The sequence below is a fragment of the Chlamydotis macqueenii genome, chromosome 5 (assembly GCF_036417535.1).
Source record: "Chlamydotis macqueenii isolate bChlMac1 chromosome 5, bChlMac1.mat, whole genome shotgun sequence".
NCBI lineage: Eukaryota > Metazoa > Chordata > Aves > Otidiformes > Otididae > Chlamydotis > Chlamydotis macqueenii.
This window is the reverse complement of record NC_141560.1, coordinates 13584258-13608767: the sequence shown is the minus strand read 5'-3', so window position 1 is coordinate 13608767 and position 24510 is coordinate 13584258. Positions and strand designations below refer to the sequence as shown.

Sequence of the window (24510 nt, the reverse complement as noted above, 5' to 3'; positions counted from 1 at the left end):
TCACCGCCACCACCGTGGGCCCCTCAGGACAGCCATCCCCTCCTGGGATGGAGGACCAGCAGCACTGCGATCTTCTAGACAAGGCTTTTGGAAAGCAAGGTGGTCCAACTGCCATAAATCCAGGGCTACAGCCCTGAGCAGAACGCAACTTCAGGCAAAGCCCAGCTGTGTGAGCTCCTTCCAGGGGTGAAAGGCCTGGGACGGCACAAAGATGACCCACACCTGACACACGTTTCCTGGGCACTCTGACAAATCCTGTGTGAGCTGTCCCAGTAGCATCCAGCTCTTGGCTGGGTTATGCTTCGCTCCTGAGAGTCTGTGGCTCATTTCCCAGGTCCGGTACCATCTCCGCTGAAGTAGCAGGAAGTCACACTGCTCCCTTGGTAACGAAGCCAGGCAAAGTACTTGCTAAACTTAGAACTCAGGTAACCTTGCTAACCCCTCTAGCCTCTCTGATTCACAAGGAGAGGTGCTGCATGTGTTACACGATGACGTTTCTCCGCACACACAACCCAGAATTAAAGTGCTGCTCTAGTTCCCACTATGCTCTTTTGCAAGCCCATACCTGACCCGCTGTCCATTTTCAGCGTTCACTATCCCTGTCGTTCCTCCTTCCACTGAATGTCCCATTTGAATCAGCTCCACACTGAGAGGACAATTTGGTTTCATTCTGCTTCAGTATGAATCTCTCTAGCTCCCTCTGTACTCTCTTATCCTTAAAAATGTCCATCGCAGTGGGAAGTTAAAAGGAGCAAAAAAGCAGCCTTGCAAATGTTAAGTTTAAATATTTTTCAGCAATAACTTTTGCCTGCCAACATTGGCAATACTGTCACTTCTCACTTCTCTTCAGTTTAACTATTTGGTAGCACAATTGCATGAAATGACACAGGTTAGGAAAAAAAAAAAAGAGAAATGACAACAAACAACAGCAAAACAACTGACAAATCCAAAAACCTGCCACCTGACTGCTAGAAAGTTTTAGGAGGCTTTTTTTATTATTATTTTTTCCCTCTGAAGTGGTCTAAATTTAAATCCTTGAATGGTTAAAGGTCAAAAGCAGGTTGAGTGGAAGGAGTATGGCACAGCCTCTGCATGTCTGGCGCAGCTTTGCCCAGGGCAGGAGCAGGAGTTTAACCACTTAGCTTTTACAGGTCGGCTCTCTGTAAGTACAATGGTTTCTTCATCATTGCTCCAACACAACATTGGTGTTCTCCTGCAAAGTTGCAGGGCCCAACCCAGTTAATGGAATGTTAATCCAAGTTAAGGTTATTACACGTTCCTATGAGGAATTATTTTTTCACAGAGCAGATGCATCAGTATCTCAGCCTAAACCTTTAACTGGCTTAAACATTTTGGCTTGTTGACAGTACTGGTGGAGAGGCCAAAGATGACATGAACATGATGACACCCTTCTGTCACTTCCTGCTCAGCAGTGCTCAATATGACTAAAAAAGCAAATTAGTAGGACAGTACATGCAGCTGCAAAGAAAACAAATATGACATCATCCCCAAAAGTGTCTCCAATAGGCTACGGCTGTTGCACATGCTAAGTTACGCACAGAGAGTTAAGTATCTCCTTTGCAGGCAACAGCGTTGTCTTCCAGTAGCTTATTACTATAGGCTCAGCCCAACCACATGAGAAGAACAAAAAGCTTTTCTGTCTCCAGTGAGCTGCCATCTCTCTTTGAGGATAGAGTTTCACCCTTTATATTTCTATAATAAACCAAACAAATTATACTAATTTAAGAGTAATTGTGGATGCCAGACAAACAAGAAATGCCAGCTTTAGACAGTCTTCTAGAATTGGCAGAAGTATTATCCAGTTCTGACCGTTTGGCACCCTTACTTTTATAACACCCTGGTAAAGTGCAACCAGGCTTACAATCACTCACAAATGAAAAGGAGGGGGGATTTTAATGCCACCTGGCAATAATAGCTCTTTTAGTGAATACTATAATGGCTGAGAAGTCTATAGATTCACATACTCATGACACTTTATGGCAATTTAAATATGCATCATATGGTCAGGTTCTTCTAGCTGTAGCCTTCCCTTCTTCAGCAATTTCCTATACTTGTTCGAGGTTTCTAGCTATCGAGAAGCCTAGCTGAGAGAAATTTCCAACACACTCAACAGAAGGGTCACAGGTAGTTTTAAATACACATCACATTCACCTGCAGCATCCCAGCTGGTAATTTCCAGGGTAAAAAAGACAAAAATCCTTTGCTCCACTGAGGACATGACCCTATGCAGCTTTAAAACAAGACATACTTGTCCTCTCCCACACAGCCAGGCAGAAACTCACACTTCCCCATCTAAAGGTACCTTTTCACTGGCTGGCTTCCCAGCGTGAATGTATTTCTGCTATGCAACCCAGCTACTTCCTTCCTCTGCTTATTAAATGCGCAGGTGACACAGTGAATACAACAGGAACACCTGCACGTATTTCACAGTTGCTACGGCCAGCCTGAAGAGCAGGCTTGGTGTCTGAGGTATCTTAATTCTGCCCTGGTGTGCAGGCCTTACCTCCTCTTCCTCTGGTTTACAGAGACTAGGTTTTGTTAAAGTTGATGTTCTGGAAGTAAAATAAAGCTGTCTGGCAATTTTATATTTAAATGAGGTGTTTTCTCCCCTGAGTAAAGAGCTCTGAGTCCCATGACAGACTTGTATTTTCAGTTCTGGAGTTACCCAGTTTCTTCTCTGCCTGTATAAACTGGGCTTTCCTTCATAGCTGTTTTACCTGAAGAAAACACAGCTGTATATTAGCTTGTTTAGAAAACATTTTGCAGTCGTTTTGAATTGGGTGTCACGCTCTGCCTTGATGTCACTAGTGACAAGGTTTCCGGCGCGGTGTACTTAACTGAGCAAAGCCACGTTCTCACAGGCAGCGCAGTCTGTAAACGAGCCATGGCATCAGCACCCCGCCTCTCCCCCACGGGGGTTAGCTCAGGGGCAATCATTTGCCAATAAGCCCTGTTTTCTGCTTTCCCCTCTTACCTGTGCTGCCCTGGTTCACTCTGGCTCGCTCTGGCACTGGGTTAACCCCGTGTCAGCCCTGAGAGCTGAATTGACCCAGCAAAGGTGCTGAGGAGCTGGTGCGACAGAATCTTACCAGAGAAAGACATTTTCCCTTTTGCCAGTGGTAAGTTGTTAGATACATCTGGTCATATTACGCACAACTCACCCTTTACACGTGCTTTCACGTCAGCTAGCAAAACTGCTGCGTTTGCCCAGCACTTAGCAAATCCTAGTCCGTCTAGGCTGCTTCAGTCTCTCTGCTCAGGAGCTCCCAAAATGAGCCGTGAGGTTCAAATAAGTACAAAGCTCCCTGCGAGAATGGCTCCCTTCCGCCCAGGTCCTTCACTCCAGCTGGCTGCCAGATGTCCCGACACAGACCGCAGCAGCCCTCGCCTCCCGCAGCCGGCCGCGCTGCAGCTCCGAGCGGGGCCAACACCCGGACCACGGGCGGTGAGAAGCGCTGGGGCGGCACCGCCACCATCCGGTACCCGCACTCCTCGCCTGCAGAAAGGCTCCGAAACCAGGACAGCTCCCCTCCCCCGGGAGCTGCCTTTCCCGGCTACCGGGAGGCGCGGAGCCGGCAGCGCCCGCGCTCCCACGCAGGTCGCCCCCTGCTGGCGCCACCCCGACACCGCAGCGCCCCGCGGGCGCAGCCGGGGCAGGAGCCCCGCCGCCGCCACCGCCGCCCCCCGGGGCCCGGGCCGCCCTCTCCTCCCGCGCAGCTCGCCGAAGGAGACTTTCGGCGCTTGACCGTCGGCGCAGCAGGGCCCCGCGTCCGCTCACAGGTGCGGCGAGAGCCGTGAAGCAAAACCGTGCGGCGGCTGGGGCGCGTCCCGGCGGGAGCAGCCGCTCTGCGGGTCCGGTAGAAATGACCGGAGCTCCGGTCTCGTCTAGAAAGGACCGCAGCTGGTAACTCTGTGCTCCTCCTGCCTCACGCAGCTGTGCATTTTCTTCTATTCCAGCCAGTCCGACTGTCCTACAAATGTAGTGGAAACCAACAAAAGAGAAGACTATGACTTAAGAAGGGCTGATGTCACGGGAGAGAATGATTTGGTAGCGCTCAAACGATCTGGCCTGCTTTAGAAATAGGTGCTTAAGGAATTTCAAATATCTTGGGCTGATGGTTAGCTACAAGCTTAACAAATGCAGGCCTACTTCAATTAATGACACTGCTATGATGAAGTACCGAATGTACTTAGAAAGACTATTAGTGCAGAATCCAAATGCAAATGGTCACCTTTCTACACAAATATTTTTTTTCTCGTGTTACATTTTCACTCTGCTGCTTCTCAGCTTTTTCAGAGAATCACAATCGTTCTGGAAAGTAATTTATTCCACAGTGTGTTTTATATTGTTCAGAGGATTTACAATTGCTCTCTGTCGTGAGGCGTATTTCCCGTTAGGCGCCGTAAGTACTCATCCCGTGAACAGTTCATGCTACCCTCCCTGCAATCCTGGCGTTTCAGGAACAGTTTTACCAGCATTCCAGTACAAATACCTGAATGGAGCGTATTAACTAGACCTTTCTTCCACAGCACAAACGTTATATGCAAAAAGTAGCAGTGTCTGTAATGGCTTATCCAAATGCGAGAACCTGAGGGGCTCCCTTTTGACAAAGAGCATCAGGATTATGAGAGAATCTGAGTCCTGTGAAGAAAGCCATCAGATTAAACTGGGATTCATCGTCTCCCTCTTTAAGTGTCGGTGGATCTCTTCTCTAAAACCCCACGCTGCCATACACTGCCGGTACGGCAGTGCTTTCTAGACCACAGCTGACCCTGGCAGATCTGCTCTTTCAAGCGTGTTTCCCGATGCTCAGGTTTTATCTTGATATACTTAAAACCTGATTTATTTCAGTGCTGCTGAGCTCACTTCTGACAATGGGAGTGACACGGGGTTAAGAGGGGTACTTTGTTCAGCCCTTTAAGTCAGAGACCGAGCTTTGAGTAGAGGAAAAAAAAAGGCCACTTGAAAATGGCTAGTAGTGTGTATGAGCATGTATGTGTGGACGTGCCTGCGAATAGGAAGAATTTCCCCTGCAGGGAACAGCTGGAGAACAACTCTGGTAACAAACTGTGCTGAATTCCAAAGGTTATGTCATACAGTCTCTGGTTTTGCTTTGCAGAAATAATTTTACTTGGTATTTATATTGTAGCAACATATACAGTCCCTTTGCAATGGACTAGGATTTGACTGTAAAAACACAAAGTAAAATTACAATCTTTCCTCTGATGAGTTTGAGTTACAAATCCTTTTAATACAAGCACACTAGAAAGAGTACTGATAGGCTTTGCTTATGCCTGAGGAGTATGAGTATTTATACCCATATTTTAGCAAACTGTCAGAGAAAATCGAGCCACAATATCTATTGCCTTGTAGAAACCCACCTCAGTTGGTTTAAGAAAAAAAAAAAAATAGCTTGCCTTGGGCTTTCATTGAGACTGCAGCAATTTCTACATCTTATTTATTGTTAATTAATTAGACTTATTAATTTCAATCTGGGATTATTTCTCCTTTAAAATGTAATATTAACTCTCAAGGGGTACTTCTTTCTTAGCACTACTAGGATTTGTCAATACCTGGTGACTTTAATGGAAGCTGAGAGCTCAGCACTTTCCAGCATCAGGTCCGGCGTCTGTAACCCAAGCAAGCGCGTATGCGGGAGGAGCACTAAGAAGTCCTGCTCTTGGAAAGACAACAGGGATGAGTAGGAGCTGCAGATTTGCTTCCTGGTCTCAGGGTGCAGTATGAGCAGTTGGGACATGCATTCACATGTATTGCCTGTGCTGGCAAGTGTGAAATTGTATCATGCTGGCTCACTTCCAGTGGCTCACTGCTCACTTCCCAGAAGTGTCTGCTTCACGTGTTGTCTATAATTTGCAAGATATGGACTATTCAGATGTCCATACACATCCTATGTTGATAGGTCCAGTATGACTGTTTTGTAAAGGCTGAGGATTTTGGAAGGGTAGTTTCATACCCTCAGCCATGAAATCCATCAGGAATGGAGGAGAAACCATTCATATTTGGTGGTCAGCCTTACTGCTCAATAATATTTATTTGCATTTTCCACCCACAATTAACGGGTTAAATGTTTCTGGAGCAAGGATTAGGCCCATTGATTCATATCCTTTCATACAGTAAGAACAGCAAATTGTATGATCTTGTCCTTAGAACAACACTTGTTTAATGAGAGTGGGGTGATTAGTGACCATAACTTAGAAATGAGTTTTGAACGTGACTGCGCACACCCTGTCTCCCTCCCTCTGCAACACAATGGATGAGATAAAATCCTTCCCCACTGTGCTCAGTCGCAAAGAGTCAAGCAGATGACAAATGGAGCAGAGCGCTATAAATCTAAGCAAACAAATTGGTGTAGCTTTGTTAGCTGCTTGGTTTGTTTTTAAGAGGGGAAACTGAAGTAGGATGTGGTACAGCAAAGAAAGCAATAATTATTAAAAGTACCAGAAAAAGAAACAGAGAAAGGAGGTGCACACAGAGTTCATTGCATGTTCCTAGCTATGGTCAGCAAGCAGAACGTTACGTTCATAACGAAACTTTAACTGTGTTTTGTACGAGTCCGTACACAAATTGGCATCAGGGATTTCCCTCATGTTTAATTAGCAATCTGAGGAGAGAGGACAACGACATTCATTGCAGAAGCTTGTGGGCCATAAAGGCCAAGCATGGCGGTAGCTGTATTGGATCAGCTGGAAACGATGTGGCTAAATTATGAAGGATTATAAAGGTAAAGTTAAAACCACAGAGCTGCAAAGAGCTAGGACAAGGACTCTGGGAAAAGGATGGCAGAGCTAATTAACATTTTTTTCTTAATGAATTACTTTAATGGCATTGTAAATCCTAGTTTAGATTTCTTCCCGAGTGTTTTGGTTTTTTTTTCTTCAAGATCTCTTCTGTTTTAATTGATTAATAAGCCATTCTAGAAGAAGATAACAAGGAAAACCTGATATCTTGAACTGGCAGGACTTATTAATTAGTCTTAGGATAAGTCTTTAATAGGTGCTAACAAGAGAACCGTGTATAAACTACTGATTTTCTTTTCCTCCAGTAAGTGGCTCTATATCTGATCTTCTTTACACAAGAGCAAAAATATCTTAAAAGCTATTTGTGGCACATATTTAACTAGATATGCTTTTAGCAACCGGTATTGATTTACAATGGGAGGGCTAATCTTTCTTCTCAAACATTAGACAAATAGTTTGTGTGAAAATGAGAAGGAAAAAAATAAGCTAGAAGAAGTTTCCAAATCAGTGAATTTGAAAGGCTGGGTGAAACAAATTGGGATAAGGGTGTGTTGACCCTACTAAAGGCAAGAGAGGAGGCTGTAGCTGATGGCTGTGAAAAGCTCACTTGCTTCACAAGTTTCACACTTCAAATTTCTTCCTCTTTCTCACTTCAATGTAAGCAGGAATTGGACTAAAAGAAAAAAATCCCAAGATTTAGAAAACAAGCAGTGATCATTGTTCATTCTTTCTCAGTTTGTGAAAGTGTAACTTATTTTGTATGACCTTCATTTTCTTAAAATAAAACAGACTTTTGTATTTACTAAGTAATTCTTGTTTAAAATAATAGTTACCTAGTGCTTGATGCAGCTGAGATAAGGGCCAGAACAATTAGTTGTGTAGTATGAAAGGAAAAACAGCTCTTTATATAAACATCATGCAACCGGATATTATACCCAAAGATGGATTAGTACAGCAATGACAACTATGGTTTCTGGGTGCTGTGAACTACTAGTTCACCACAAGAACACAAAAAACACGCGAGAGGAAAAAGCGTAATATTGATTGAGTGGCTAATGATGTTGAGTGCTGAGCACCATCTGCTGATCCTATGCGGAGCATATCTGAGAGATGGATTACAGGAGTTCTCCCAAGCCAGGGTGCTGCAATACCTCAAGCATCCCATATCTTCCTGTATTATGAGCAGCACTGCTGATGTCACTGCAGGTAGTCTGCATTTAACAAATGCTTTAAGTCTAATCAGGACACTGAGCATCCCAGGAATTGCAAAATAAAGTTACAAATTAAAAAAAAAAAAGAAGATGGAGACAAACTCTTCCAGTGGTGCCCAGTAAAAGGATATGAGACAACAGGCACAAATTGCAATACAGGAAATTTTACTTAAACATAAAGAAAGAATTTCTTTACTCTGAGGGTGGTCAAACATGGGGACAGGCTGCCCAGACAGACGGTGGAGTCACCATCCTTAGAGATATTCAAAGCCCATCTGAACACAGCCATGAGCGACTTTCTCTATTTGACCCCACTTTCGAGCAGGAGTTTGGACGATCCCTTGCAGCCTCAGCTCTTCTGTGATCCTGTGAAACTGAAAAGATAACTACTCTTGTTTAAAGCCCAAGCTTAGTATCCTTTGTGGCAAATCGGAACAAAACATGATTTTTCAGATTATCCATGTATGTCGTCTGTGCACACAAAACAGTGGCAGTAAGCTATCTTCAGAACTGTACACCACTGTAACTCTTCACCCTACACCAAGAACCCAGCACATAGGATCTTCTCTAACACTTGATGTCAAGTGTATGTAAAAACAAAAAGCTGAGGGAGATTCAGAGGAGGAAGATATCTCTTACAGAGCAGAATGCATCTTGTCTTCCTCCTTTCCTCCCTCGTTCCCTGGCAGTGCATGTTACTGGTAGCTCAGATATAAGTGGACAGCTTTATTTTTTTTATGAGACTTGTACCAACATTAAAAGAGGTCAGCTGTCATTAACCCATAGCTTTCTATCCTCTCCAAACGATGACTGCACAGAGCTACTACACTCCTTTGCGCTGGCTTTGCAGCTCTCATCTCATTGAATCCTGAGGTTCCCCCTGCCCACCTGGCTGCTGAAGAAAGGCAGACACCTGAGGGAGTTAAATCCAACAGCAAGGAAGGCCACGTGGATGGTAGAAGCTGGGTTTGTCAAGAGAAAACTCATGCAACTCTGCCCTTCCAGCTAGATGTGCTCAGGACTTGAAACCATTACCTGGAACTTTGCAGTGCCAAGAAAGGAGAGTTGGGAAAAAACAATGCTGGTGGGTGTGTGTGTGCAAAAAGTTAAAAATTGGTTTCTGCAGACTGATGGTGGAGTACAATCTACTTCAGCGGATTTTAAAGAAGGGACCATAAAAAACCAGCACAGCTAAATCTGAGGCATCTAGAGCTTTTAAAGAATAAATATTCTTAAAAAGTTATTTGCTATGGATGCTTAAAAATAAGATGTATTTCCAATTAAGTTTTTTAAATTAAGGGGTTTTCCCCCTCACTTTTAAAATGTGGGTAGGAAAGAAGCTGGAGTTCTGAGGATAAGGCGGGGGGAGCAAAATGGGGTGTGTAGGGCATGAAGATTATCAAGGGAGTAACTTCTGCTGCTATTTGGACAGAGGACAAGGTTTTCTTTTAAACACGTTTTCACTAGGCAGCTTTCACATCTTTATTTTTGATTGTCGCTATGTTTTTCTCTCGTCAAGCAGTTGGAAAACTGATGCGTGTCTAATCCTCGCAGCTACTGAAATATAAACATATGCTAGTTAAGCAAATCATCTCATTCAGGAGGAAGAGAACTGTATAATGGACAACATACAGAGCTGATGAAGAATATTTATATCATGTAACATTTCTCACTGAAAAATAATGAAACGTGAATGTTGCAGCAAAAAATTAAAGTGTTGGCTTTAAGCCAAAGTATGGGAAAAAGCAGAAAACACTTGCAATATGCAAAATAAGGTGGTTCTGATGCTCACAAACTTAAAAGTGCCTTTTCTATCCAAAATTATACACTTGTTTGCAGTAAAAACACAAAAATGAAATGGAGCTGTACAAAATTGTGCAACTATTATCATTGACCTGGACCAAAAAAAAAAAAAAACATTGATAAACAAGACTTGTGACTTTGTTCCTATATTTTACAAAGCTCATTTACACTAACACCCTAAAAAACTTGACCCAAAATAGTAAATTCAGGGCCCAATCCCACTTGCCCTGAAGTCAATGTCAGCTCTGGTGAGAATTCAAGAGCAGGACTGAATACATGTCTAACATGTAGGTGACATTAATATTTTGTCTATGCAAGCTTAGAACAAAAAGTGTAAGTGAATTGTGCATTTTTCCTAAAAAAAAAAAAAAGAAAAAGAACAAGAACTCCCTAATGACTCATCATTTTTTATGACATTTAAATTTTACTGAGGAACAAGGGAGACTTCATCCTAATTTTGAAATATTCTTATTTTTAAAAGTTACAGGCACTATTTTTCCCACAGTTACATTTGCCCTTCCAGCTACAGACAGTGGCAGAACATACATGTAACGGTCTGGAAATCTCTCTCCAGGATCTAAAAATAGCCTTTCAGTTTATAAGAATTTTGCAATGATAAGCTACATCTTGTTATTTGTCAAAACGGGAGTGCTGAGTATGATTGGAGAGAAGGAATTCCCAGATCTCCAGAAGTTAAGTAAATGTGTTGCTATTTCTGATACTTAATAGGAAAGTGTTTCCTAATCTTATCCTTAGCCCAGAGCTCAGTATTGCTGTCTTGAGACTTGGACTAGACTAACTTTGAGACAGCTCATGCTGGGGTAGAAAAAGAAAGTATTTCCTAGCAGGAATCTTTTATCAAATTTCAAATCATGGCAATTTGGGGTATGAGCACGCAAAGCAGTGGTGTAGTGAGAAGGGGAGATAAAAACGGAATGCATACCTGCAGTGGGCTCGGAAATACTTAAGAGGCAAATCTGTACTTGTAATTAATAGTACTTAATATCTAAGGGAAAGGAAAGGCAGTGTTAATAGCAGAATAAAGAAGGAACGAGGAACAGGAGACGATTTTGTCATTAGTACAGGTGGCCTACAAGGCGTTAAGTTGTTTTAAAATCCTCACATTCACTAGCGTTCAATTTATTTCACATAAACCAACGTTATTTTTTCAGATTTAAATACTTGCAGAGCTACCAGTACGTTCATCTTTGAAAATAATGCTAACGGGGGTATTTTCCCTCAGCACCTCCCCGTGCGGGGTCGTTCCCTGGCCAGGGAAGGAAGGGATGTCCTGTGGCAGCTGGCAGAAGGGGAAGCGAGTGGAGCGTGACTGGAGCAGAAAGCTGCTGCATTTGCCAAGCACATTATTGTTTTGTTGTTGTTTGGGGGTTTTTGGTGAGCGGTGGAGTTCAGGGATGGAGAGATGTGTTAATAATTAAGGCAAGCAACTGCGCTTGACGATTATATTTTAAATGAGGGGATCCCTTCCCGTACTGGAAGTGACTGAAGTACAATGTATCACTGATTTTAAACCGGGCTCCTGCGTAACCGAGTTCATGAACTCGGCTGCTGATCGCCGCCGCAGGCGGGGGCTTCAGACCGCGCTCCCGCTGCCGGCAACGCAGAGGGGAGAGGGCAGCACTCCTAGCAGCCAACAGCCTGCCTGCGCGCAATTTTGGGGGGGAGTCTGCAGGAAAGCACTGCGCTACGCACAATATTGCCCCAAGGGAAAACAAAAAAAAAAAACAAAAACGGAAAAGAGAGCGAAAAATTCCCATTGTAACATTCAAACAAGTCGGCAGCCCTGCCGCCCGCCTGTCCCACAGAGGGACCCCCTCGCCCCGCCCTCCCCAGGCCCGGGCCGGGCGGTTGGGAAACGCCCGGGACGCGGCCGTTGCTCGCGGCCCATGCTTCAGGCTCGGGGCCCACCGCGAGCAGGAGCCGTGTCACCCGCTGACAGGGCCGCGCGTCAGCCGTTAACGGGCGGGCTGCCCGCGCGCCCCCTGCCGGTGCCTGCGGGAGCGGGTCCAGCGGCCCCCGGAGGGCGGAGCGCTGAGCCGGCCACCCCGCACGGGCAGCGCGAAGAGGGCGGTGCTCCCGCACGGGGAGGGGCGAGCGGCCCGAGAGGTGACACCGCCGCTGGCCGATTGGCCTCTAGGCGCCGGGAGGCGCGCTCCGCATTGGCCGCGCTCTTTGATAGGCCGACGGCGGTGAGGGGAGGCGGGCCGCTGCGGCACGGCGCGCCCCCGTAGGCTGCCCCGCTCGCCTGGGTGAGCGGTGGGCGCGGCGGGCGGTGCGATTGGCCGCCTGGCGGCGGTAGGGGGGAGGCGCGTCCCGGCGGCAGCGGCCTCCCGGGGCTGGGGTCCGTCTCGGCGGCAGCAGCGGAAGTCTCGCGAGGGAGCGTAGCCGGGATTTGGCGGCTGGCTGCCTCCCTCCCTCTCGCTGGCTGCGAGGAGCTGGTGTTTGTGTGGAAGGGGGAGGAGGAGGAGGAGAAGCGAGGGGAGTCCGAGCCCCACCATCCGCTGAGGGGAGCGGACCGGAGCCCCCTCGCCGCCCGCGGAGCTCTCTTCCCCGCCTCGCCCCACCATGGCCTCGGGAGACACCCTGTACATCGCTACGGACGGCTCGGAGATGCCGGCCGAGATCGTGGAGCTGCACGAGATTGAGGTGGAGACCATCCCGGTGGAGACCATCGAGACCACCGTGGTGGGCGGCGAGGAGGACGAGGAAGAGGAGGACGAGGACGAGTGCTGCGAGGAGTGCGGCCCGCACCACCCGCCCCATCACTACCACCACCACCAGCCCATGATCGCCCTGCAGCCGCTGGTCTCGGACGGGGACCCCAGCGGGGCGGGCGGCGGCGCGGCCGGCGGCGGCGGGGGACAGCTCCACCTGCACCACCACCACCAAGAGGTGATCCTGGTGCAGACCCGCGAGGAGGTGGTAGGGGGAGACGACTCGGACGGACTGCGGGCCGATGACGGCTTCGAGGACCAGATCCTCATCCCGGTACCGGCCCCCGCCGGGGAGGACGAGTACATCGAGCAGACCCTGGTCACCGTGGCCGCCGCCGGCAGCAAGAGCGGAGGCGGCGGCTCCTCCTCGGCCGGCGGAGGGGGCCGCGTTAAGAAGGGCGGCAGCGGCAAGAAGAGCAGCAAGAAGAGTTACCTGAGCGGGGGAGGCGGCGGCGGGGCCGAGGGCGGCGGCGGCGGCAGGAAATGGGAGCAGAAGCAGGTGCAGATCAAGACCCTGGAGGGGGAGTTCTCGGTCACCATGTGGGCCTCGGGTAAGTGCGCGCCGGACCCCGCCCTCCCCGGGCCCCAGGCCCCGCTGGCGGCCGCCCGGTTCGCCTCGGACAGTTTTGTTTTGAAGGGAGGCCATGTTTTGATGTGTGTGATGGGCGCCGCCATGTTCATCGCCAGGGCAAGTATGGCGGCTCCCCCGAAAAGATGGCGGGGTCTGCGCTGCTGCCGCCGCTGCTCCTGCCTGGCTCCGGCGGGGGGAAGGAAAGATGGCGGCGGCCGCCAAGATGGCGGCGGCTGACGGGGGTGCGAGAGGGAGGGAGGCAGCGCGCCGCTGGCTCTAGGACTAGGCCGCAATGGCGTAGTTTCTGCAGCAGGGGGAGGCGGGGTGTGCGGGCGGGCACAGGGTGCGGGGCGAACCCAGCCTCCTCGCTTCTCCCCCCCCGTCCCCGCCCCGCCGCCGCTGCTGCTGCTGCTGCCGCCGCTCCCCGCGGCGCCCCGCCGCTCGCTCCACGCCTGCCCCTCACCCTTCCTTTCCCTCCCCCGGCCGCCGCCCCCCGCGCCCTCTGTCCTCCTTCTCTCCCTGTTCCCCGCCCGCCTCCCCTCCCCGGCCGCCGCTGCCTTGCCGGCTCCCCGCCTGCCGCTCCTCTCCTCTCCTCTCCCTCCCGCCCCGCGTTGCCGCCGCGGCCCCATTAGGCCGCGTTTTAATGCCGAACGCGGGCGGCGGCCCCGGATGAGGGTGTGCTCCGGGCCGTGACCGTTATGGGGGTGGGGGGGGAGAAATGGGAGAACCGCCCGCCCCAGCGCCGCCCGCCCCGCCGGCTCTCCCCGGCCCGGGGACGGCCATTTCCCCGAAATACCGTTGTACAGCTCGCCCGGTGCGGGTGGGCCTAGGGGCTGCCCGGCAGTGGCCCGCCGGGTCGCCGCGGTAGCCAGGCGGGGCGTGGGTGGGGCCTCCCCACCCGAAGCCGGCGGTGCCGGCGAGGGGGCAGCGCCTCTTCGCCCCCGCGGGGGCTGCCCGCGCCTCTCGGCGGCCACGGAGGGGGCGGCCGCAGGCAACCGGCCCTTCGGAAATCCCCTCGTCGGGCTCTGACAGCCCCGAGGGGTGGCTCCGCGCTCTGGGGGCAGACCTCCGTCCCTGGGAGCCACGGGAGGGAAGGAGCGGCTTCTGGTTGACGCTCCGAGACGATTCAGCTTTTCCTCGGCTGGGTCTAGAGCTTTCAATAGGTACAGGGAGACCGTGCTGTGTGAGATTGTGCGTGGTTTTTGAGGAGTTGGGTTTTTTGTGGGAGTGTCTCTTAAAGGGAATAAAATTTTCCGGAGGTGTTTAGTATCTGCAGGGCTTGGAATAAACCTGACATGCGCCTGCCCTGCCCGCTTATCTGCCACGACTTTCTGACTCTTTCCTTTAAAATGTAGTGGAAAGAGGGGGAGGGCAGGAAGAGTCTTTTTAGTCAGCAGAAGAGTGTTACTTGTAGCATATTGTGGTTTGTTTAGTGGTTGCTTTTTTTTTTTTGTTGGTTTTTTAACCAAAAAAATGTATTGCTGGCAGCTAGGCTCTGTAGTCACAGTTCTGTGCTAAAGTTATGTAAATGTGAAAAAAAGCAGTCGAATAGTATCAGTTCGTGTAATACTTAAATTGGTGTGTGGTGTTCAAATGGTAGGTTGGTAATCTGTCTTGTGTATTGTAATTTTTGTACTCTTTTGAATTTTTAAAGAGTCTACATCAGTTAAGCTTCTGATGTAGTCTGAAATGTTTGCTGTGATGTTTGTGAATGACCAGTAGTTGTTGGAAAGAGCAGTGTTGCAGGAAAAGTGTATTAGATGGCTGAATTAACTTGTCTGAAAAGATGGGAAGAATGGTGATTCTAATTTTTACTTTCTTTTTAAATATGTGATTACTTAGCATAAGTAATGTTAATGACACTTCTGGTATGTACTCGGTTGACAGCCTAATGAGTCCAATTAAAGTTCTTGATGAACATAAAAGAACTTTCATTTAAGAGTTTCCCAAGTACTGTTTAGTAGAATGGGATTCTATATGTGTCTGTTTATCGTCACATGAAACCTGAATAAATCCACTTGCTGAGGTTTTGTTTTATTTCTTTTTAGAATTGACCATCCCAGAAATAAAAAATACAGTGGAAACTGTTATAGTCTTCTGCTTTACGGAGGCTACCTAAGATAGCTGAATGCAAGGGGATATATAACTCATGAGCTGGCAGGATACAGGACCTCGCTGAGATCAATTGACAATTTCTAGCATGCGTTTGCACTCTGAAATGCAGAGAGCCTGATAGGATGCTTCCTTAGAGTTCCTGCATGCTGATTATTACTTGACTGAAGTGAAGCATGTGTATAATCAATACACTTGATTCTCTTCTCACATACACAGCTTTTAAATCAGGGTAGCCCTATTGATTCCAGTGGTTTTGTTCTTTATGAACATGACAATGCAAGCTTAGTGGGAATGATATCCACTTGTAATTTAGTGGAGATTGAATTGCATTGCTACATTCAACTCAGTTACATCCATGACGTGCAAGATGCAGAATACCTATTCTGACTTGACTTCTGATGACAAAAAAAGCTCCCCCCGCCCCAAGCAAAATCACAAAATAAGAAAAGTATTAAAGTTTGACCTCCTCTCCCTGCGTGCATGTGTGCACACAGCCCCCAGCTTCAAACAGCCTTTGGTAATAACCTGTTCAGTTAAGTGTGTTGTGAAATTTTACACACTTTTTATGCCTCTTATACAGCTTATTGACTGTTATAGAAGTGGTCTGAAATGGTCAAATGCTGAGGCTTCATTGTCTGTTTTCTGAAATTTTAGAGGGGCAACAGTTGCCAGAAGAATTCCAAAAGAAGCAAAACTGGGGGGATGGGGAGGATGAGGAATGGGGGGAAGCCCAGAAGAAACTACTGGCTTGCGAATGGGTGGTTGTACTAAAGACTCCCTGCAGAATCAGACATACTTTATTTTGAACAAAGATAGTAATTTTGCCTCTATATTTTGACATAATTAAAGACTTGCTTGCACATTGATGTAATTGAGTGCTTGGTTTAAATGCTTAGCAAAAAGTTAATCAAAACATGAATAGTAAATAAGCCCATGCATCCAGATAAAACAATGAGCCCTATATTGCTGTTCTTGGGTATTTGAATTGGGAACAAGGGCACTTTGCTCACCACAGTGTGGGAAGACAATGTGAATTAATTACTTGTTACAGTTTTCTAGTGCTGCTGTATTAGCTTGTGCATGGGTGGTACCAAATTTAGCCAATCGTAGATCTTTGTCCATAAATGAGTATAACATGTCTATAGCGCCTCTTGAAATGTGTAGAAATAATCTGTGAAATATATAGCAATGTGATTCAAGGCGACTACACAATCCTTGTCTTGTTATGTGGTTACTTAGAAGTTGCAGTACTGTTGTTGGCAACGGTTTAGGCTTACCATAACTTCTCTTATCACCTTGGTATCTATGGTGATATCACACTTGTGACCCATGATTACTTTAATTAAAGTGTTTAGTTTGGAACAGGAATGCTTTGTTCTAGTTCACATTAGCTTTCCAGATCTTCAGAAAGGAATTATTTGTCTTTCTTCACATGTGAAGATAGGAGCTGAACAAAGGCATTCTATTTTCTGAAAGGGTTGAAGAGGTGTATATGGTGGATACTTTAATCATGTTCCTGTAGTGTGTTTTCTCTATGCTATCTAGTATCTCGTTATTTTCATTGGAGTATCCTGTAATGGATTTAGAAAATTCTGTGTACTTAATGAGGCTCTCCAAGTGAGATACCCCAATTCGTACTAGGAAAATTGTTTTTATGAAGTGACATTTATTTATGCCTTGGCTAGATTCAACTTGCATCATCCTCTCTTTAGTGACTGTCTCCAGGTTGTGTGTGCAATAGTGATGGGGGAGAGGAAGGATCATTAGAAATCACTTTGTCAGGTTGCACTTGCAAAACTTGATTCTTAGATGCAGGAGCATTTGGGAAGGTGGTGCGGAAATGCTGGCTCCACCAAATGCTTTGAGTGGGGGGAAATGTATTAGTGTAACTACATCTGCTTCTGTCGAGCTTTCAAACCTGAAATAGATGGTGGCTTGAACTATTACTGTTAGCAGAGATAGACTGGAAGCTTAGGGCTGAATAGCACGACCAAACTAAACATTGCCCATAGATGTTAAACTGCTGAAGTATCCTGTTATTCCTAGATGAGAAAGACAAAGATGCGGAAGTTATGTGTATGATTTGGATATTATTCTTGATAATCCAGGAATCCCATATCTGGAAGCTCAAGGGGTTCATGTTGGATTTCTAAGAGATTCTTCAAAACCTCTTTCAAAAACTTCTAATGTCTTAAAAAAAAAAAAAAAAAAGAAGGGGGAGAGGGTTTTCATTTGTCTTTATCAGGTTGCAGGGGTGAGAAAAATAATAATCTGCTGTCCTCAGTGGTGTGAAATCAGAGATGGGTGACACGGGAAAAGAAGAACCTGTTATCCTTCTGTGTGCAAGGCACATCAGAGGGAAAGTAACCTAGCAGCCAATTAGGTTAAAAAGTGGCATTCTGTGCAAAATGGAATTTAACATTCAGAAGTGTCTGCTAAATAACTGTATTATTTAACAAGCTAATTATGGTTCTTCGCTTCTGAACATGACCAATGAAATAATTCGTCTGAGGAGATTGCAATGTGGTAGCAATAACCAAGCTGCTACCACAGTGCCTTGGTGCTACACAGTTGCCAAATACATCCTGTATCATGTAATTGCATTTCCACTGTTCGTAAAACCAAATATGTTTAACCGTGTGATCATAAAAATGAAATTTAAGCTTAAATGGTGTTCAACCTTTTAGTTGGTAAGCAGAATCTCTTAACTTGGTACCTTGGGGAGGAAGCTATAGGATTAGGTCTCGTTTCTTTGCTACCAAGTGTACCTTCCGAGTTCCCTTTTGTACTCCCTATTTTCCACAGGGGAAATCTGATTGAATAATAATGTGTCCTCTCTGCTCTGTAATAGAGAGGAGGATGGCTCAGAGAACTGAGGATCTAGATGTGGAGTATGATGGCTAAAATCAAGAATAACTGAGGCAGAAATACTGACAGGGCTTCTTGGGTTGAGAGTTAAGGGGGTCATCTTACAAAGCTGGGAAGTTCCAGAGATGTCAGCCAGAGCTAGCTGCTGTTTTAGAAATGCATGAAATAACTGGGTTCTAAGGTGGATGGATTTTCTGCACAGCAGAAGAGCTGCAAGAGATGGAGAAAATGTGATAATAAGAGCAAAAGGTAATCCATAAAGTCTTAGGAAACGGATTCTACTGTGTTTTTTTTTTTTCATTGATCTGTTACGTGGAATCTGTGGTTACTAGCTTTATCCCAGTAATCTGGCTTCTTCCTACTTAAGTTGGTACTTGGGCTTGGTACTCTTAAAACTCCTGGTTATTTCACCAGTAGAGATATATTTGAAGTGGTAGTCGAGACGTGACTGGCTAAAATACTGAACTCTCACTGATCTTAGTAAAAAGAAGTTTGACGTACTCACTTTGGAGTGCAGAAGTGAATCCAGTTCAAGAAGTGTATTGTACATATATAGGGCTTGGGTGACAGAGGTGCAAATGGAAGGACACTGAACATGAAGATTTCTTTGAATGTGTCCTAAACAGGTCCATAGAACAACCCAATTTAGACTAAGTATCTATCTTAATGTAACTGGGCATAGAAGGATGTTGAGGGGTATCTGGTGTCTCTAACAAATTAGTATTTTACAGCTTTATACGATAGATGAATGTTGGACATAACTATTGCAGTGACTGGTAGTGCATGTTTCTGTGAAGATAAGGTGATTATGCATTCAGATCTTCAGAATCTTCCAGAAGACGGGACTAAAATCATGTTCCAAGTTCCTTACAGAAAGCAGAATTGGATCTCTAAGACTAGTGCTAAGTAGTAGTAGTAGATTCGGCTTAAGCAGAATTTGAGTCTGTTGTACTCTCAAGTGGTTTTAAGGGACAAAACAAAGCAGATCAAGTAATATATAGCAGATAATTTCCTTTTCCTTACTGGCTCCATGGCTCTGTCTGTATTTAGCTTGCAGAGGTGCCATTCAGATTAGCTTGGCATGGGCATAGACTGTGTGGAATTAGTGTGCCTTATTTGTACTGTACTTCTACAGAGGTGTCACTAGAATTTCAAGCTTGTGTCTCTGTGTTTTGCTTTGCTTTGGATGCAGTATGTTTGAATCTCTGATGCTTCAGGAGAGGAAAAGGAAATTATTTGGATGTAGTGGGCAGCAGGACTTGCTTGAAGGCAGAAAAGATCAAGCAGTCAACTTTCCCTGTTGGCAGTCAGAATATTGGTTAACTTGTCAGCCGGAGTGAAAGTTTGCATGGACTTTAGCCTCCAAACTTTGAGCTGCCTAGTCCAGGTTAACAGGGCATCACAAATAAATATGTGTGTAAAGGACATTGGTAAAGTTCTTCCAAGCTTTTTCTGAAGAGTGTGGGGGTTTTTGTGTGTTGTCTTTTTTGTTTTCATGATAAGTTGATACTGTGGATCTGGATACTAAAGAGCTACTGAGGTCTGCTGCTACTTTTGAAAAAAGATTTGGTGTGAACCAGGTCTTTTATCTTGAAGGATGTTAGTGTGACATAACACTTCAAGGTAAATGTTTTGTATTTTGTTGTTTTAGCATGTTCTGGTTTAAATTAGTTTTAAAACTGCACGTATGTCCTGCTGTAGAGATACAGGTTTTTAGTATAGGAAAATTTTAAATTTTATTGGTGTGTGTTTTTTGTTTGTTTGTTTTTAATTATTTTCACATAGCTGTTGGTAGATTAAGGGATACTTTCTCTTATTTTCTACTGTATCAAAGCAATATGTTCAGTTTTTCATGTTTTACTCTAATAACCTGTGGAATATGGTTTCTGTGGATGGACTTTTGGGAAGGCACTGAAAGCCCACTGATTCAGTTTGGCACTCAAATAGCAAGAAACCATTGTGAATAGTGAGCCTTTATGCTACGGAAGGAAAGAAGATCTTACGGAATGTATACAAAATTTCCCTGTTGACTCATGCGTCTAATCTGAGTCAGGAAATGAAAACTTGTTTCTGTTATGAATGTCATCAAACAGTCAAACTGGAAGTTCTGGGTAGCTGTTGAAATGGCTACATTGAAGGCAACTGATCTCATTCTAGTCTGCAGCATGGAGAAGGTATTGCTTTTAGCTTTCCAGAAGTTCTGTGCTCTCCTGAGCTTTGTAATGTCTTTTATCTGTCTAGGCTTTGCTAAATACCTTTTCTTAAGCTTCTGTTTGGAAGAACAAATTATTGCCAAATTGGAGTTTTATTGTCTTGAACTTGTAACTCATGTAGGTGCTGTAAAACTTACCATGCAATCCTTGCTTAAGGTAAATTCAGTTGCTTTCTTTAAAGCATTGGTAAAGACTGAAAGATAGTGTGGTGAATGGAAAACTAGATTAGCATTAAAAAAATGTCCAAATAGTGAACTTTGGGGTTTATTCCCAGTTTAGTGCTGCAGATAGTATTTTCTTATTAACACTCCTGTCTTTGCAGTATTGGAGTCTGTTTTGCTCTTTCACCATGGAACATATACATGAACTGCTATTTGATCTGGTAGATCAGATTAAACCCCAAACTAGCAGTAACGTTTCTAGAAATAGCTCAGTGGCAAACACTAAAAGCAGACATTACAAATTGAATAGAAGTTTGTCCTGAGTATATTTCTTTTATTTGCGTATGTCTTGTCCTCTCTTTCCTAGCCTAAGTTACTGAGTAGTGGATAATGTTATTTCCTGTGTTTCTGTTTAGGAAAGAAAAAAAAAAAAAGGGGGGAAAGAGTATTTCTGTCCTACCACTTTGTATTTCCATTCCTTAAACACTAGCTGTAAAATACAACTTCCTGTTGTTTTTGTAAATACTGTGACTTTGCAAGGCCTTTGTGTATAAAGTGATCTGCAGCATCTGCTCCCCACACAGGCAGGAGAACTATTGTAGTGGCAAGTTTATTAATGTTTAGCTGAGTAGTTATAACCATATATGTTGTAATGTTGTCCTAGGTGTATTTGGGGGTAGAAAACAGAACACAGATGGATGGGGTTTTTTTCTCTGTCTTCCTTGTCTCTCTGATTTCTGTAATAAAATAGCAAGAGGAGAGAGAAGACATTGTCTCTTGGCGTATTCTAAGGTCTGAATATAAGCAGACAGCAACAGCAGGTCTTCCACCTGATTTCACTTCAGTCCTTGAGCACAAATCTATAGGAGGAGCTCTAGAGCAGATAAAATAGCAGTATCTTAGCTGGCGTGCATAGCTCTGAATGATCTCTATCTGCTGTTTATGTAGTAGACTGGGAAAGAGCTTAGGCTGGACTCTGCCACGGAAGGAAGGAGCCCCCTTGGGAGGGAAATACGCTGTTTTGGTTTTTGCTTTCTTTCAGACCTGTCTGCAAGTGTTTGAGAAACTTTAATGTTATGGGCAGGTGTTGAAGCTCATTAGCAGTTATTTTTAAATTTCTTGTCCCTCCACGACAGTTCTGTTGGAGGTCAAGGAAGTCTGAAGACTCTTGTAGTAGAGATCAGTAGTCTTAACATCTTAGGGTGAGTATCTGTCACTCCTCTCATAGGTTTACTTTGTTTCTGACTGCTGTGAGATCAAAAGTGGGTCTGGTGGAGGTTAGTCTTGAAGAGGTTAAGTGGATTAAATATTTAGGCATTGTTTCAGGAAAAGTGCATTATCTTTCAAATGCAGCCAACATTCATAGGATTGTTCGACTTATTTCTTTGTTTGTTTGTGTTTAAGTAGATTTGAGACATGCTCCCCCCCCACCCCCATGTTCTTTCTATGTAACTGTAGGATGTCTGTAATTGCATGGATGTCTTTTTACTCCTTATAATTAGTGTGGAAATCTAGAAGTGCAGTATATTCTTTTAAGTGTGCAGCAGTAGTGAATTTGTATTGGATGCAGTCTGGTAACTTATATGCTGTTTTGTTCTTTAGTATGTATTGAATTCAGTATTTTGTGTATTTCAGATGATAAAAAAGATATTGACCATGAAACAGTGGTGGAAGAGCAGATCATTGGAGAGAATTCTCCTCCAGATTACTCAGAGTACATGACAGGGAAGAAACTTCCTCCCGGTGGAATACCTGGCATTGACCTCTCAGACCCCAAACAACTGGCTGAATTTGCTAGGTAAGTAGGAAGAAAGGATCTTTAAACTAAAATGGTTTTCTTTTCACTTGGTTTAATTAAGAAACTGTTAGGCAAAATAAATGGTAGCCGTAGTACGGCTTATCATTCCATTTAATCATCTTTTGAAACAAGGGATTTAGTTCCGAACAGAGTAGCTGATACTGTTTTAAAATAACTGGGTTTTAGATTCAGCAGTGACTTCTTCAATGACTTCTGGTCTTTATTTCTTGTTAAGTAAGAGGGGACCTAAATACGTTGATAGACTGCATCTTTGGCATGACAGAATGTATCTTTCATGTGAGTAATCTTAGATTTTTCAGCACAAAGGATCCAATAAGTGAAATGCTGCATTCGAGTTCTTCAGTACAAGAAGGCTAGACTACAGTATTTAGTTTGTAAAGCCACTTATTGTTCTTTTTCACCTGCTTTCTTACTTCTTAAGCTTTAGGTCTTAAACTTGTTAATAGCGTCATGTGTCTGACTCTTTCAAGTGCCACTGATAATTGCAGTTTCACAATCCGTAACTATACCACTTGGATTTTCCTCTAGTGAATCAGAATTGTCAACCATTTACATATCAATACGTTGACCTCAATTACAAGGTGACTTTTACTTTCGAATAGAGGTGAAGCTCTGTTATACTGTGGAGTACTGAAAGTGTCGTGTTCTTTCCCACCTCCCTCCCTCCCCCTGCAAAGCCCCTGGCTGTGGTACCGAGTGCTCAGGGTAGCCGGTGGCCACCAGAGGGCAATTGGGAGGTCACCAGAGAAGTCTGCTTTGGCACCTGGAAGCTGTGACGTTAGGGTTGCTTTTGCAGCGTTTACTTAGTCCCCTTATTGGATGCATGTGCTTGTAATTACCAAAGGCGTACTCCTCCAGTCGGTGTATGGGCAGTGTTATGCTGGTGACTCCAAATACTTGAGCACAAGTGCTAGCTTCCTGCAGCTGCTATCATCAGTTTTTCCCATGTTGAAAGCAAAATGTGTGTATGAAGCTACACTTTTTTTTTAACCAGCTGGCTGTTCTTCAGAGCCCTGGTGCACAATTCTGACGCTTAGAGCAGGTGGATGATCAGATGATGTTACTCTTACTTCCTGGGTCACCTAGTACAGGGAGAAGTATAAGCTGCCTTTTTTTTTTATTTTTATTTTTTTTCCCCCCCACTTTTACCACTGGGTTTTTCAGCTACTTGCTAGATGGCAGGGACTGAGACAAGTTCTGGTCAGGCTTCTTGGTTAGGTGGATCCTGGTGTCCAGTGTGTGCATCTACTCTTGTTTCACCTTTTTGATCTTGCTGCTTTTTACAAGCTTTTTTTGTTATTCTTCGATGTGTTTGTACCAAAGGGTTGTCAGCACAGCTTTGTCCCATAGTTATTTTCAGTAAAAGCCATTGAGCTATGGATTTTGAAGTCTCCTAGTAAGGTAGTTTTGGAGGGGTTGCTATCCGCTCTGGAAATATGTAAAAACACATAATGAACAACTGAAAACAGGGTTTTATCTAAAGTAGTGGGTGATTCTATGTACTGATACTGTTGTTATTTGTTTTACTGTTATTCATCAAAATGATTGTATTTTTCCTCTGAGACCTGCTGAAACATTAGTACAATTTTTGGTGAAAGCAGATGTTTAAGTGATACTCCGAGTATACATAAACTTCTAATTCTAAAATGTTACGTACACATTTCTGCTTATCATATACTTAGGGTGCTGTTCTCAGTTACTTTAAAACATGCTAAAGCTTTTGGTTCCATTAAACTTTTAAGTACTGAGTAGCTATCTTTTGTTAGGATGTTTAAATAGTTTCTTATAACGTATTCTCCATACAAATACTGAATATTTTTCTTCACGTTGGTTTGAGGACTTGAAATTATGGGCTTTTTGAAATGACCAGATTGCTTCTATCAGATCTGTCTGCATATTTGTTAATATTGTAAATGTACTGCACCTTTGGGTTGTAGCTAGTTTTCTGTTAAGAAAATAGTGACAGCTGGCAGCAATTTAAAATTACCATTTTTTTTTTGTATTCATGGTAGAATATTCTGGGAAGTTCTAGAGCTAGAATTTGTAGGAGATGATGGAAAGATTGAGTTTTGTGTGTACAGTCTCTTTTAATATATTTTTGTACAGCAGATAAAATGTAATCCACTTCAGTCGTAAGACAAATATATGGTGGTAGAGCAAGCAACTTGAGGGGACATCACCATTAGCAATATCCCCAAGTTGCACAAAACGTATGAAGAGTTGTTCTTATAGCT

General features: G+C 44.8%; 1 protein-coding gene and 1 long non-coding RNA gene across 2 annotated transcripts in view; one reads left to right on the top strand and one right to left on the bottom strand.

The window, feature by feature from the left end:
- Nucleotides 1–9448: 9448 nt before the first annotated feature.
- Nucleotides 9449–14257, bottom strand: LOC147600498 (uncharacterized). The gene is made up of 3 exons (XR_015258762.1): nt 13897–14257; nt 12963–13043; nt 9449–9548 (listed from the first exon to the last, which is right to left on the bottom strand). It is a non-coding gene; the product is annotated as an uncharacterized LOC147600498 (long non-coding RNA).
- The window catches only part of YY1 (YY1 transcription factor), a 26912-nt gene continuing 13252 nt past the window's right edge, over nt 10851–24510 (top strand). Inside the window, exons 1-2 of the mRNA XM_086749612.1 lie at nt 10851–13080; nt 22093–22255. Of these exons, the coding sequence (XP_086605738.1) occupies nt 12381–13080; nt 22093–22255 (863 nt within the window). The 5' untranslated portion in view covers nt 10851–12380. The remainder of the gene's footprint in view (nt 13081–22092; nt 22256–24510) is intronic.